General features: G+C 39.1%; 1 protein-coding gene across 1 annotated transcript in view; it reads right to left on the bottom strand.

The window, feature by feature from the left end:
- The window catches only part of adgrb2 (adhesion G protein-coupled receptor B2), a 445556-nt gene that overhangs the window by 35802 nt on the left and 393845 nt on the right, over positions 1 to 15909 (bottom strand). The window contains exons 25-31 of the mRNA XM_051664567.1: positions 13244 to 13415; positions 8786 to 8878; positions 7684 to 8049; positions 6726 to 6765; positions 6534 to 6548; positions 4279 to 5024; positions 690 to 725 (exon numbers count right to left, since the gene is read on the bottom strand). Coding sequence (XP_051520527.1) covers positions 690 to 725; positions 4279 to 5024; positions 6534 to 6548; positions 6726 to 6765; positions 7684 to 8049; positions 8786 to 8878; positions 13244 to 13415 — 1468 coding nt within the window. The remainder of the gene's footprint in view (positions 1 to 689; positions 726 to 4278; positions 5025 to 6533; positions 6549 to 6725; positions 6766 to 7683; positions 8050 to 8785; positions 8879 to 13243; positions 13416 to 15909) is intronic.

Genomic DNA, 15909 nt, shown 5'->3' with positions numbered 1-15909 from the left:
AAACCTTAAATGTGTTCCTTTTAACTTATATTATAGTGCCTTTCACTATAAAGGAACAGAATGTGTTAAAAGAGACAGAAGAAGACCAACAAATGAAAATTCTGTCATAATTTATTCATCAAAAGGAAATGTTAGGTGGAATGTAAGCCTCAGAAACCATTAACAATTACTGTATGGCAAAAAAAAAAAAAAAAAAAAAATGCAAAAAGAGTGAATGGTGACTGAGGCTAACATTCTGCCTAACATCTCCTTTTATGTTTCACAGAAGAAACATAATACAGGTTTGGAACAATACAGGTTTGGAACAATATGAGGGCGAGTAAATTATTTGTACAAAATAAATAAATACAAAATTAATAATAATAGTAAAAAATAATGACTTTATATTTGATGATAAATTATATTTACTTTAATCTTTTGACTCCCTAATATTATTTTAAGTTTCTGTTTGATAGGTTTAACAAAGCAAAACCTAAATATTTCCAAGTACCCCATGGAACCTGCTTAAGTAGCCCCTGGTGTACAAGTACCCCAGGTTGGGAATCACTGCACAAAACGCATGATGGGGAAAACAAAAACCAGGGCGGTAAATACATTGGCTTCTGAACGAGCCCTTTGACAAATCTCTAGCTAATGTTGGACAGAGGCACGAACAACAGGCTAATGACAGATTGGGGATGGGGTCTTACCTGAAAGTCCATCTCAGAGTACCGTACTCTTTTCTTCTGGGGGAAGGGGGAGGGGAGAGAAGACACAATCAATCACATCTGCACATCTTTGAGCACCCCAGTAAACTATGACTGTGGCACTCATGACACACTGGTCTCATGTAGGTGCAGTGAGCATATACTACTCCTCAGTTTACTGAACTGTTTACCAGTGTTTGTTTTCATGTCTTGACTCAGACTGAGCTCCATCATCAACATAAGTGGTTATCACTTGGCAAATGTGTGTTAAAAACTCTTCCTTCATAAAACAGCACAAATGATGTTGACATTAGCCTTTGATTTAAAAAAAAAAAAAAAAAAAAAAGGGAACAAGTTTGGCTTTTATAACCAGCAGAAGCATATTATAAAGATCTCAGTGTTCTTCTTATATGTAGATAAAATCTGTTTGGCTTGTTGAATATCCTGTTTTACTCAGAAATATGCTGCATTACAGAAATATAATGAGTTGTGAACATAATTTCAAGTTGATGTTCCAAAGTTAATTAATTGACTGACAACAGACCACCTCTTTATGTACACTATACGTCTCTCATCCACTCTCCATCTCTCTCTGTCTCACCCACTTACTGAAAAGTGTTTGTGCACTTACACTATAATTCTGAAGCAGGTTGTTAGAGGCTTGAAAGGCTGCAACACTGTACTTCCAAATTGATTTTAGTAGAGATCTCTTAAACTTAGCCTTTCTAAAGAACTCACTCTCAAGTTTAGGGTCAAATGTTTGGTGTCTCCTAGGGAAAGGCTCCTATGTATTGATATTTTGGTAGGCATGAACACATACCTTTTCAGCAGATCTGTAGGTGGATCTTTAGTGCTATGGCTTTTCACCTGTCTCATCCAGTGACTCCTGGATGAAACTAACCTAACTTTATCAACATCTGAGCTGTAAGGTACACACCACATCTCAAACCTCCTTTCCGCCTACATTGGCAAAGACCCAGGTCTTGACTGGGTCAGGACTTGACACTCCTGAATTGGCAGATGAGTTTGTAAGACCAACTCTCAAAACTAGTACATGTATCTCATGTGTGATACATTAAAGAAATAATCTCCCCCCAAAAAATAAAAATAAAAATAGAATTTTGTCTTTGTTTACTCACCCTCATGTGTTTCTATATTTTGGTTAAAACAAAATGCTGCTCCTTTCTATACAATGACACCATCTCACATAAGTCATACGAGTTTGAAACAGTGTGAGGGTGAGTAAATGATAACATAATTATTATTTTTGTGTTTGAACTATCCCTTTAACCGACACTGACACAATACAATGGCTGTAACCACTGTACAAAGGTACAGTGTGATACAAATTGTTGTAAACACAAAACACATTATTTAAATTATATCTGCAAAGTGATGTATATGCAATATTATTGAGAATTGAGTACGTTTTTTTTATTTTTTTATTTATTTTTTTTATTGAGTACGTGGAGCTTAGTGTGTTTACAGAGAAGATCAGAGAAGTTCACAGAAGATGGATTGTGAACAGTGGTCTCTATAACAATGTTTTCCATCCTTGTTCCTCCCAATACAACACATTTTGGATGTGTCCCTAATCTAAAAAACCTGATGCAATTCATTGGTTGATTAGTAAAGTGTTTTAAGGCCTCAAATTGTTTTGTCAGATATGGGAGATATCCAAAACATATACTGTTGGGGGGGCTCCAGGAACAGCATTTGGAAACAGTGCCCATATAGCAGATGGTAGGAGGAGAGGGGTAGAAAAATTAGAGGGCTTGGTGACATCAGCTTAGAAGGAAAGTTGTTTCAGTGGCATAGAAAGTTAATACATTTTGATGAAGGCCAACGAAGAAATTTGTTTCTTTAAAATAATATGCGCCGATGAATCATTCATAATAAGACAACACGTATTTAGGAAGCAAGTAAGGGTCCATTTGAATTTATGTTGACTAAGTATGACGATTGCCTTTAGTTAGTTCAAACAACTGTGTGTGTGTGTGTGTGTGTGAAAGAGAGGGAAGGTGTGTGTGGGGGGGGGCGGGGGGGGCAGATTTAAGTGGTTTACGAGGACATTTTTTTAGGTTACAAACTGGTAATTACAAGGGTATTATGCTATAAATGTGGGTTATGAGGACATTTCTAGTGTCCCCATAATTCAAATCACTTAAAAAACATACAAAATGTTTTTTTGTGAGGGTTGGGTTTAGGGGTAGGGTTAGGGTTAGGGGATATAATCTATAGTTCTTACAGTATAAAAATCATTATGTCTATGGAGAGTCCTCATAATGATAGCTGCACCAACGTGTGTGTGTGTGTGTGTGTGTGTGTGTGTGTGTGTGTGTGTGTGTGTGTCCACTAATGAAGGAGTACAGATTCTCCCAGGTACCTCCTCTGGTTGTGCTTCTCTCTCACCATCTGCTGTCCCTCCTTGTGGGGCTGTAGTGTAATTATAGACTGAAACTCAACTGCACTCATACACACACACACACACACACACACACACACACACACACACACACTTAAGCAGTCACTAAGTTGTGTTACATCATGTTGACAGGGGATTCTGAGTATGGACAGCACGCCTGACTGCATTTCTGTGACGGACTGATGAGAGCGTTGTTGGATAATCAGTATGTGTGACGTCTCATAGACAACAGATGATGCACCATCATCCGTTCCCGAAATGCAAGAAGACATTACTAATAAGATCATCAGTATTGCTCTCTTTTTACACTTCAATAGTATAATTGTCTCTGTTACTATATAGAATAGTAGGGTTTGTGTGTTTGGTATGTGGGTGGGTGTGTTTGCAATCATAGAATCCATGCTTGTTTTTGTCTCTTTGTTGATTTTGTGCTGAGCTACCAGACATTTTCCTGACAGGGTGATTATTTGTGCTATGTGGTTTCTAGTTTCTGCCAAAATTTCAGGACGATTACACCACTATTGTATTGCAGGGATTTACTCCATAATTGCAAACCACAGGGTAGTATTGGGTTCGAGTCCACCTTAGTCTAGTCTAGGTCAAGAAAAATTCAGAAAACCCTTAGTGACAATACACCTACAATTATAAACAAGGGTTTTCTTAACTTAAGTGGTTTCTTGCAACTTGGCTTTGGTCTTTAGCTAGTTAAGTTTGAGTCCAAAGTCTAAGTCTAAAGGGGGCTGAGAAAGACTAAATACTGAGTCCAGAACAGCTGAGACAAGTGAATCTGTTTATTAATCTACCACAAGGGGTGCACAAAATACCCTGGAATGTAAGAAAATCAGCCCTGCTGGGAACACCTGATCATACTAGCTTTGTGGTCAAGCTGGTTTTTGGAACATGGTAGCTGTTTTTCCCTGGTCCAAGGTGGTCCACCAGGTTGAAATCAGGCCCAGTGACTTCAAGTCCAGTCTATCAACCATCTAAACCAGTTTGGACCAGCTAATGACCAGCTTGGACCAGCCAGAAACCATGTAAAACCAGCTTCCAACTTAGGCTTCTTCCAGCAGGGAGGGCTGTTTTTTTTATTTATTTTTTTATGTTGGACATGTTTAAGACAGAGCAGTGATAAAGAGATGGGCATGAAACCTGTATTTCCCTACTTACTTCCAAAGATCCTGCTGAGAGGCTGGTGTTGGTGCTGCCCAGGTTGCGAGGAAGGGTTCTGGTGCGCTCCACTGTGCCCGAGGTAAGAATCTGTCGGACAGAGGGCCGATTCTGCTTGACCTGCAGGGTGTGGGTGTTGGTGTGGGAGTGTGTGTGCCCGGCATGGGCTGGAAGCTGTTTCAGCATGCCATAGGAGCGGTTTAGATTTATGTTGATGTGGTCCACCGCTGCAAAGTCCACAGGGTAGGCCTCGCTCTCGGCTGGATGTAGAGTCATGGGTGAAGGGGGTGGAGGAAAGGGTGGGTCGTCTACTGTAATGTTCAGGGGATTGCTGTCATCCTGGGGTGGAGGAGGGGGCTTGAGACTGACTGTCCGACGTGGGAGCACCATGTAGTCCCCTTCCCCACCTCCTCCACCAACTGAATCTTGAGTGGAAGTAGGGTTCGGTCGGGCCCATCCCAGCCCACTCTCAGTGCACAAGTAGATGGGTCCAGATCGCTGGTGCTGACCTTGCTGTTCCACATTGACTTCTTTTTTTAGTGTCTGCTCACTGAGCTCATTCAGGGGACCCAGAGGAGGTACTTGGATTAAAAGGTTAGGGGGAGGGATGTTCCCAGGTAGGCTGCTGAAGTTGACTCCTTCCTGGTGGGCTACAAGCTTAGGGTCATCCTCATCATCCAAGGAGATACGGGATAGAGTGCCAGTTATGGTAGCAGGGTTACAGGTGTTCACTTCCTTAAAGATGACTGGGGTGGGGGGCAAAGGAGAGAAAACAAAATAATGAAAGAAAGAAGAAAGATAGACAGAAGTGGGAAGAAAGTGACAGAAGCAAAGGTCAAGTGCACAAGACCACACATATGGACAGTGGGGTAAAGAGCAGAGAAACAGATCTTAACAGAAAGTTGGAAAGATAATGATGCGATGCGCAAGAATTGTACAGAAAAGGAGAGGGGAGGATAGAGGATGATTACATGGAAGTTCCCAAAGGTATACAGCCCATATGTTGTGCAGAAAGGTCAAAGAGTGTGCGAGCAGGGTGATTCCGATTTATTTAGGAGAGCACAAAGAATATGTGATTGGTAGAGGGAATGATTGGAGAGGAGACAAAAGAAAATTAGCTCAGTTACAATGCATGGAAATGGACATGTTTGTAAGTGCAGAGATCGTAAGTGCAGGAAATGGTCAAAGGGTGCAGAAGGCTGTGGTGTGGGCAAGAAAGGACAAACATTTTCAGACAAGTGGATTAGTATTTGGGTCTCAGCATGCAAAGATTGTATGGAGTCCCAGTAGAAGCAGGTGAATAGGAGATCAGTTTAACTGTATTGGGTTAAAGCCAAATGCATGCACAAAGACAAATCAGCTCTTCTAAGAAAAAATGATCAGCTGTAACAGCTACCAGTACAGTAACAGCCTAAGTAAATAACGAACCATAGAAGTGAAAGCCAATCAAAGGTAAAAACTCAAGTACTGTCCTAATGCCAAGACTTGATGTTGCCAAGTAGGACATGTTCCTGGATCTTTTGTTGGTGCTGGAACAACGCTCCTCTCATACACACATTGTCTTAACCCTATCCCTAAACCCAACCCTAAACTTTTACTTCTCCTAAAGTCATAGGGAAATTATAGGTTGATAAGAATGTTGTTCAACACCCAACCCAAGCTCTAAGCCTAATTCTAAGCTTAACCCTAAAATCTGATTTGTTGATAGGAGAGTTGCTTCAGGGCCAACAATGATGTGGAGGGGAATGTGTCCTGATTGATAATATCACAGTAAGCCTGCAGTGCTCATCCATTTGTGAGTAGACTATAGCATATTTAGCTTAAATTCAGGAATTGATGAAGGTTTATATTGTAATAGTAGTTTCTGATCCACATACTGTAACTGCTAAGGCCAAAATATGTGTTCTTGTTCTTATAAAATTGGTTACAGACCCAGATTTTTACTAGCTTCGGTAAATACACAGCAGAGGAACTGCCATGCCAATACTGAAACACAGTTGATTTTATTCTGATGTGAAACTAATAACATGATCAGTGATTGGTGCCAAAACTTAATCAGCCAATCACAGATCTTGGAAAGTTCCAAGCTAAAACTATGGACCTAGTAAAATGAAGGAAATATTGTACTGTTATAAAAAAGGTAAACATGCAAATTTTTTATATGCCAATTTATGAAAAACAAACAAAATTACTATTTTCTAACACAAATGACATACAGTACAAACAGGAATGTTCCAATTTAGAGTGAGACTTACATGGGTGTCCTCTCTCTGCGAGTGAAGGGAAGACAACGATGAGCAGGATTAACTTTACATGAACAAACTCTACCAGAGTAGCATTAGAACCAGTGTAACGAGAAATGTAAAATAACTGGTGATGAATGTGCAAGGCTGGGAAGAAGTAGCAGAAGAGAAGAGGTGATGACAAAAAGGACCAGAAATACTTACCCGTTTGACATGCCAAGTCCACATCTTTCTCAAAGTCCGTCTGAGCAGGTGGATGAAGGAGAGAAGAAAGCTCATTAAAGCACGTTAAAAATGCCTCTGCATACTGTGCACAAAGTGAACTATATGCATATGCACTGTTTCTTCATAATGCACTGTACATATGACTCATACCACTTTGGTATGGTGAAAGATGGAGCTGAGGGCAGTTACAGAAAATATGTAGTGATTAAAGAGTCCATCAAGAAGGAATAAAGAGACACAACTTAAGATTGAACTTTAATTTTAGCAATCATCCTGCAGTGTTTCAACAAAGTCCTAGTCTAATGCAATACATCTGCAACACCTCTACAGTAAAAAAGCTGATCCCTTAACACCAGCGCTAATTACTGAAGAGAAAACAAATTAGCATACCGCAATCTGACACAGCTGGGCTTGACTTTCCAAACAAGAAAAAAAATATTATTGTGGTGTAAAGAGATACAATGGACGCAAACTGACTACCTCCCTCAGGGCAAACAGAAAATGTATGTCCCTGAGCCATTATTTTTAACTTCAGGTCCTCATTGTAATGCAGCATTGGCAATTGCCAACAGAATTGACTCAAAGAAGAACACAAAGCTTTAGTCTGGGCATTACACTGTGGAAAACATTTAGCATGCCCTAGCGAGAGTGACTTGTATGTGTGCATATACCTGCATGTTAAAGTTTAAAAGAAAATTCAAGACAGAAGAAAAGGGACAAAAAGAGAGACCTGCACCTACTTCTACAGCATAGCAATGGAAACTAAGCAGCAACTTTGCACTAAATAACTAAGTCAAATCTGCTGACAGCAAACCACTTTACTAATTAGCCAACTAATATGCCCACACTATGCTGTCAGCTACACTCTAAAACTGACAGTACTAACTCTAAAGCACGGACGAACAATCATGGTTCTATTTTACTCTCGTAGACGTACGGTTGTCTGGTTTTGCTCCAGGACCAGGTTCTGGCTTTGGTTGTGGTTGAGGATGTCTGTGGTGTTGAGAGTATGGATGTGGTTCTGGTTAAGAGTATGGGTGTGGTTCTTGTCAAGGGTGTGGGAGTGGTTTTTGTTGAGAGAATGGGCATGGTTGTGATTGAGGAGGTGGGTGTGGTTTAGGGTCTGGGTGTGGTTCTGGCTGAGAACATGGGCATGGTTATGACTGTGCCCATGACTGTGATTGGCCAAGGCTAGTGGAGGGTGGGTGTGGCAGGCTTGATGGCAGCCTTGGCAGCACACAGGCGAATATCGGAGGGAGCCACACTGTTCCTGACTGTAGAGGCTGGGCCTGTGCGGGCACCTCTGTCAGCAAGAGGCAGAGAGAGGTAGAGAGAGAGAGACAGAAAAAGAGAACATGAGGGGTGAGCTGAGGAAAGGAGAGGAAAGGTAGAGCGGACCTGCAGGGGTGGTGATCACTCTCATCCAAACTGATCCACACACACATTTGGAGAGTTCCTGCTGTTGTTACCATGGTTACATGCAAGTCTAGTCTTTGACAAACAAATCACTGCAGAGCACTGGATAAAGGACTGATAAACAATATTAAAATATCCTACAGTATATGGGTTTTAAAAAGGTAAGCATGTTTCTGGCAGGCTTGCTGTTTTTCCAGTTTACTGCCTAAAAACAGAATAAAGGAATTATTTGTCAATATTTTCTTAACAAATTTGACCTTTCAAAAATATTTCAACATGTGAGTCTTTATTTCATTGATATTTCAAAAGCCTTTGTTTTTAGGCCCTGAACACCAACTGTGGACTTCTCTAACTGCAGTGAGAAATAGCACACAGCTGCCATAAAAGGGCATCTCCAGAGGAGTCAGAACATAGATGGTGTTACTGCAAAGAAGGGACCTGAGCAGGATTTTAACCAGCAATCTTCTCTAATGTGGAATTTTCAGACATATTCAATGAGCCACCTGCTCCTATTTACAAAACATGAAAAAAATCTAATTTGAAAAGTATCACCCAGCAGGCTGTGCTGTTTAAGAGAAGAGTAGTACCCCATGTGAGATGAGATGGAATGGAATGCTATTCACCATGATCTGCACCTGGCCGTTCTTGCAGGAGTCTGGAGAGTTTTCACTGTCGTCTTTGCAGCCACCCATCCTACAGCGCACTGCATCCTGTACCTGAGATGGGGCGACATGCGATACAACAAGGTTGACTCACAGTGAGGCCAACGCAACCGACACAAATTGCATCTAAAATCATGAACTAATGACTTCAAATAAGAGAGCAACCAAACAAATGTAACATTATTTCAAACCGCCCACAATATGAACACTAAGTAAATTATGTCAGAAACACTTCACAACAAGGTTGTATATAACAAGATCAGATAACGTTTTGTTATTGTAAACTAACAATGAATTATAATTTTTCAGCATTTATTAGTCTTGGTTAATGTTAATTTCTTCATATAAAAATATATTTTTAACAATAAGAATTCTATACGTTAACATTAATTGATGCATTAAGAACTACCAATAGTAGGTAAGGCTCAAATTGTTCTGGCCATGGTTTATGAATTTTCGAAAATACCTAAGCCAATTCTTCTTCTGTCAAACTATTGTCAAATCGACCGGCTTAATGAGGAGAGCTGTGCTATGACTTCTATTAGCGATCGGGTGTCCAATGTTTGCCCACTGAGCGAAAAACAGGTGCAATAATACCATAGACTTACCATTGAAAAGTGATCAGAGTGATCATATCTCCGGATCTAAATTATATTGAGACAAGAGGCTGGGCTCATTTTAATCGTGCAAGCAGGCAGTCTTTTAGTTTATCCCTGAAAACTACTTAGCAATTCCCTAGCAACCATTCAGAGCACCCAAACATATCTCTGCACCAGAACATCGTAGAGACATTTAGGCAGGGTCGTTTTACTTGGGGTAGAGCACTGAGGCCCTTGTTGTGGTTTTCTGAAAATGTACCAATCTACAGTAGTGTTCATTTATACAATCTATTTCTAAAGTGTTACCATTATGTAAGATCTGAACATGAAATCCTTAGCCTATATTAAGGAAATTAAAATGACACATTTAGGACATGTAAAAATCTTCCCACCGCCTTGCATAATGCTTACAGGAGCTAATGATAACAGTAAATATTCTAGAGACAGTAGCAGCTTCTATACAGTATATGAGTTTAATCTAGTAAGCAGAGTAACCTACAGATTTCTCATAAAACTTTGATATTAGTTTTTATTCCCGAAAGACAAACATTGCAGAGAGCCTGTTTGCATTCCCCCAAGAGGGGTTTACATAACTGCAATACACATGCATACTCCTGCTCTATAACAATAGGGAAGAGGACACTCCCTTTCACCCCCCCCCCCCCCCACCAAAAAAAGAGCGTGATAGGCTGTTTCCTCTGATGACAGAGTAGCATTAACAATGAAATGCCACTCATTTGCATACAGATTTATGGTCACAACGCATACGGAATGAACAAGTGAAAGCACAGTGTCTTCCTTTAACCAAGAAGATCAGAGCTTTTTCATGCCAACAGGGAACACAATAGATAATGACTGAGGTTTTATAGGCATATATGGATGCATGACAATGCATGTCATCATATACTCACTCTCATTCAAACCTAAATGACTTTCTTCTATGGAGCCCAAAAGACAGAATGTTATATCCTGACAGGCTCAGTCACCATTCACTTTCATTGTACAAAAAAAAAAAAGAAAAAGAAAAAAAGATGCAGTGTAATGGTGACTGAGGCTTCCGGTCCTTAACATTCTGACTAACATCTCCGTTTGGGCTTCACAAGAAAGAAATTACACTTTTTACAACTACAACATGTTGCACATTACCTTTATGGTTCGCAAAGGTTATGGACAAATTACAATTTAATCTACTCGTGTCCTAGGAATATCCACTAGCATATGGTGCTGAAACACTTTATTTATTAGACTGACTGTGCATTCTCTACAATGTTTAGTAAATCCCTTCCCTTTCTACTTAACTGAGCATGAGTTATCATGCTGCAACGCAATTCTCTGGCCTGGACCAGCATCTCTAATAAGTCCCCCTCCCTACAACTAAAATCATGATGTGCAGGAACACAAGGTTGCTTTGCAAAACAGAGAGAGAGACCGTCTCATTCTCAGTGCCTGTTTATAAATGATTGCCTATTCAAAGCAGTAGACATATCAGAGCGATACCCAATGGCATGCCTTCAAGACTTTCTATCTTCACTAATGCATGGGAACAAACTATTCCCTTTCCTCTCTCTCTCTCTCTCTCTCTCTCTCTCATATTCCTCTATTCTAATCAAGATAGCTGCCTTTCTATTGTTGGCTCTGCCATTTAACAGTGTGTAATTAACACATCAAACCACACATATAGCGTAAGAATCTGGGACCACACTTCGCTCTCTTGTTTTGCTAAAGCTATTAGGGATTACATAAAATCTTGGCAGGGCTTTTCATATATTTACTAAAGTATTACCAGGATTTATTTTACTCTAATCCCTTGGTTTTGTGATATTGATTTAACAAATATGGCTTAGTGATTTAGAACTGATTTTTCCTCTCCCTCGTCAAACTCAAGCTGCATATTGTGATCTACTCTATACATGAAAGTCAGCCAAGTTACTCCGAGCTGGAGAGTTGCAACATAGCACAGTTGTATTGTGGGTAAGGCTACACTGTGTCTGGGACACCACTGCAATCTGACTATAGTTTGATCCATCAGTTGATTTATTTATGGCTGGTCTGACCAGCCCATTATTACATGAAGGAAGTGCTATTTCAAAATATTGAATGCTGCAGCAGGCAGAGCCAAGTTTTTATTCCTAAGTAATGGACTCAAATAAAAATCCTCCTCTAAACTCCATTTAAATACACCTCCGATTGTCCTCTAGGATTGTCCTGGTTTATAGTAAAACAATGAAACTTTTATTTTTTATATCGTTGTGGCCAGTCACACACAAAGCATTGTACTGGATTCTAGAAGCTGTTTGCAAGATCAAAAAGACAGACATCATCCGAGTCCACATCCTAAACTATGCAGTATTTTTACTTCATTAAAATTTTTACGGTGGCTACCCAAGCTAAATTTTTGAACACCAAAGCAAATTCAATAATATATCATGCTATTTTTACCCTAAAATCATTGTGGGTAGGGTTTTAACACTAATAGAAAACATGGAGTTTACATTTAGTACATGAATTTTGGTTTTCAAATTTACTTGTTGTTTTACAAATGTACAAACTAATTGTTATACAATATTTTTTTTTATTTCTCAACCAATGTTAAAACACTCCCAGGTCTCCCCTACATAGATAACTAGTGGTGCACCGATCAGGAATTTTAAGGCCAATACTGATCACCGATATGTTAACACTGCGATCGGCTGATGCTACTCCGATGACCAATTTTCTTTTTAAAGTTCCCTTTGCCACACTTTTGCAATATGCTGCAGTTATACACTGATCAGCTACAAAATTAAAACCACCTGCCTAATATTGTGTAGGTTCCCCTTGTGCCACCAAAACAGTGCCAACCTGCATCTCAGAATAGCATTCTGAGATGATATTCTTCTCACCACAATTGTACAAAGCAGTTATCTGAGTTACCATAGAATTTGTCAGTTCGAACCAGTCTGGCTACTCTTTGTTGACCTCTTTCATCAACAAAGCATTTCTATCCACAGAACTGCCGCTCACTGGATGTTTTTTTTTTTTTTTTTTTTTTTTTTTGGCACCATTCTGAGTAAACTTTAAAGACTGTTGTATGTGAAAATCCCAGGAGATCAGCAGTTACAGAAATACTCAAACCAGCCCGTCTGGTACCAACAATCATGCCACACTTTTTGTCCCCATTCTGATGGTTGATGTTAACATTAACTGAAGCTCCTGACCCGTATCTGTATGATTTTATGCACTGCCCTGCTGCCACACAATTGGCTGATTAGATAATCACATGGATGATTGTTGTTGCCAGACAGGCTGGTTTGAGTATTTCTGTAACTGTTGATCTCCTACTCAGATTTGTTGTGTATGTTTTTGTTGTTATTTATTTCATTTTTACATCTGATGGCAGTATCTTTTTCCTCTTCGTACAGTGAGTCAGAAATTACACTTTCTACCTTAATGACTCTGGAAAATGGGCAACTTACAATTCATTCACATGTAATTCAGACACATTTTTAAAACAACGAGGCATATTCATCTGAATTACAGCATGTCTGAAAGTTTGAATACACAAATGCTTAGAATTGCCAACAACTCACCCTTCAGTGGCCGCAATGTTATGTTTTGAGGGCTGAGCAAGTGCTCATACATTAGACTAGCAGGGTATGTGTGATTTTGTGCATGATGCAAATAAAAAACTGGGACCGAATCTAGGCATGATCATCTGATCATAAATTAAAGACGAAGACTGGCCTATTTAGTTCAGTGGCTGAATGATCAGTGCACTCTTATAGATAACTATGACTGCTGTTTGCATTATGTGTTTAAGTCATAGATGTAATCTACTGACCTCTCGGCGCATGGCACAATGCACTGTGATGATGACGAAGCCTTGGACTGAGTCAAAGACGGCAAAGAGCACCTGGAAAAGGGTGGAGCGGCGGTCTGTGATGGCCAGCACTGCTGACATCCATGTGAGCGCCAACAGGGGGAGAACCACACAAGAGCTCCATAAAGATGCACTGTAGAGAGAATACAAAATGCAGTTCATCTTCCAAGCCCCAAGGTGGTCACATCACTGCACCTGCAATTATTACCCATTCACATCAAGTATTACTGCTATAATAGTTAGCAATGGGAGCATCAATGGGATTTAGAAACAGAACAGCATGTAACTGAGTGTCAATGCAGCGTAAATATTATTATTTAAGTGCTTATATTGCAACAGAATATCTGACTATTGAGATCTGATAACCTATGGTTAACATTATTTTCCGCCAAACTACCATACCATAGCATCATCAAAATCACAGCAACATTTACTCAACCAATGGTGTGAGTTTGGTCTGGGACTATTTGTTTGTTGACCAATGGAATATGGTGGATGTTGGGGAAACCTGTTTGAAAACAGTGCTTATTTTTTAATTAAATTTGGTGGTGCTAGTTGCACAGAAATTACACACATCAAGTTTAATTTATTTCAATCCAGTGTCTCTTTAGGACGGGCTTATAACAATTGCTGTTCATAGTGCTGACTACTCATTCTAACATTCCTTACAACATTTCCAACATATTGCTTATCCTAAAGGAGCGTTTTCATTCTCCTATCACGCAGAGCACATTTGGGTAAATATCAGGTATAATTTGGGGCTGCCTATTTGAGCTCAGCAAGGGCTCACCAATTGCATCAATTTAACCTGTTCACACTGTATTGACTCAGTCTCCTGCATGTGACTGACATGGGATGGATAACTTTCTCTACTCATTAGCAATGAGTGAGAAAATGAAAGGTAGGAAGTGGGAGAATGCAAATCTAAAACATGACTTTACAAGTTACCATGCTCATGTAATGATTAAGAACAATGGGGAAAAGGATAGATAGATTTGATTTGCTGTACATTTAGGGTCTTTAACCCTTTTTACCTCCTTGGCAGATACAGAAAAGGAGCAGGAACCCTTTTAGTGTTTAAAATGTTATTGTTGCATTGTAAGCCTGGCTTATAATAACACACGTATAGTACCATATTGATGTATTTACTTACTTAATGATGCTTACATCATCAAAGTCATCAAAGTATTACTTTGTCATGTACTGTATAGAGTAAAATGATTGCATATTACATGTTAATTTTACTTAAAACTTTCAATGTGCTAGAGACAATGAAACATTTAGAAATTTCAGATAAATTAGTTTAAGATCAAATAATAATTGACAGGGACCCCCTTTTGAAGACCCCTGCTGTACATAAAGTTCAAACTATTATGAAGAGAAATGGGACAGCTGGGATGGAGCAGGTATGGTATGCAGCTGTTTATACTGTATATATTCAGCACTGTGATTGGTGGGACAGTGTAAACATGGTCCTTCCATTAAGAAGCCTTTTATTTTGTTACTAAATTCTATAAATGGAAGTTGTATTATGATGCCACACACACATATTTCCACTCAAAAGTAGAGACAAAGACAAATGTAGAAAGCAAGAATGAGATGAGAAGCAAACAAACAAAAAAGTTACTAAAGAAAGAAGAACAGAGAAGCACTGTCATTCATTTCATTATCATTTCAATAAAATGACTCCCTCCAGCAAATAGCACAGATGAGTCCAGATTTTTTAATGTTTTTTTTTTTTTTTAAAGCCAAAAGAACCAGAGGTGGCTCTTGATCCACACTCTGGTTCTTTGCCTCTTCAAAGAGCATACCTCTCCATATTTGTGTTTGTGAATTAGGGCTGGATGATAAAGTGGAAGAAAAAAAAAAATCCATCTAATAATTTATTTATTTATTTTATTTTTTATTTTTTTTAGCTTTTTTGATATTCAATACATCTCATTATTTATGTATTTGCACTTAAATGGCCTGAAAGGGTGACATAGAGTTAAAAAAAAACAAAAAAAAAAACTGATCTCCCTACCCTAAACTTAACCGATAGTGCCATACAAAGCAGTTGTGAGATAAAAAAACACAATTGCTAAAGCAACCAAATCATTTTGTGGTGCTTCTATGACCCCTTCGTCTCTTGTGTTGACTCTTCAGGACTCGTACCCCAGTTATTTGCATCACAAGTGCAACAGTCTATCAGCTGAGTGCTACAGCGCAGTTTAAAAGCACTCGAACAAGCTTGTAAATGCAGTTTAGTTATGTAAGGCAAACTTTAAAATGTATCACCTAACAAGTCATGTGCTAAATTAAAAGTGTTTAGATGTTGTATGATAGCATTGTGTGAGGAACAGGGCAACGAGTGTTTATGAATTTATGATCTGCTATACTCGTGATTTGTATAAAAAGGAATAAAAAAAAATGTGTAATTCTAATCTGAAATTTGAAATATCATTCTAGATCATTTCACCAGGAAACTTCTAAGATATGTACAACGAGACATGTAGATTTTTTTTTTTTTTAGCAAAAATACAGATGTATTACCTTGATTCTATGGGACTAAGTTGATCGATTAAAAAATGCAAACAGTTTAAACTGATTCACAGAAATGAATCAATCCTACCAGCTCAAACACCGCT

This window comes from Myxocyprinus asiaticus, chromosome 30 (assembly GCF_019703515.2).
Source record: "Myxocyprinus asiaticus isolate MX2 ecotype Aquarium Trade chromosome 30, UBuf_Myxa_2, whole genome shotgun sequence".
In the NCBI taxonomy this organism is placed as follows: domain Eukaryota; kingdom Metazoa; phylum Chordata; class Actinopteri; order Cypriniformes; family Catostomidae; genus Myxocyprinus; species Myxocyprinus asiaticus.
This window is presented reverse-complemented; position numbering and strand designations above follow the sequence as displayed.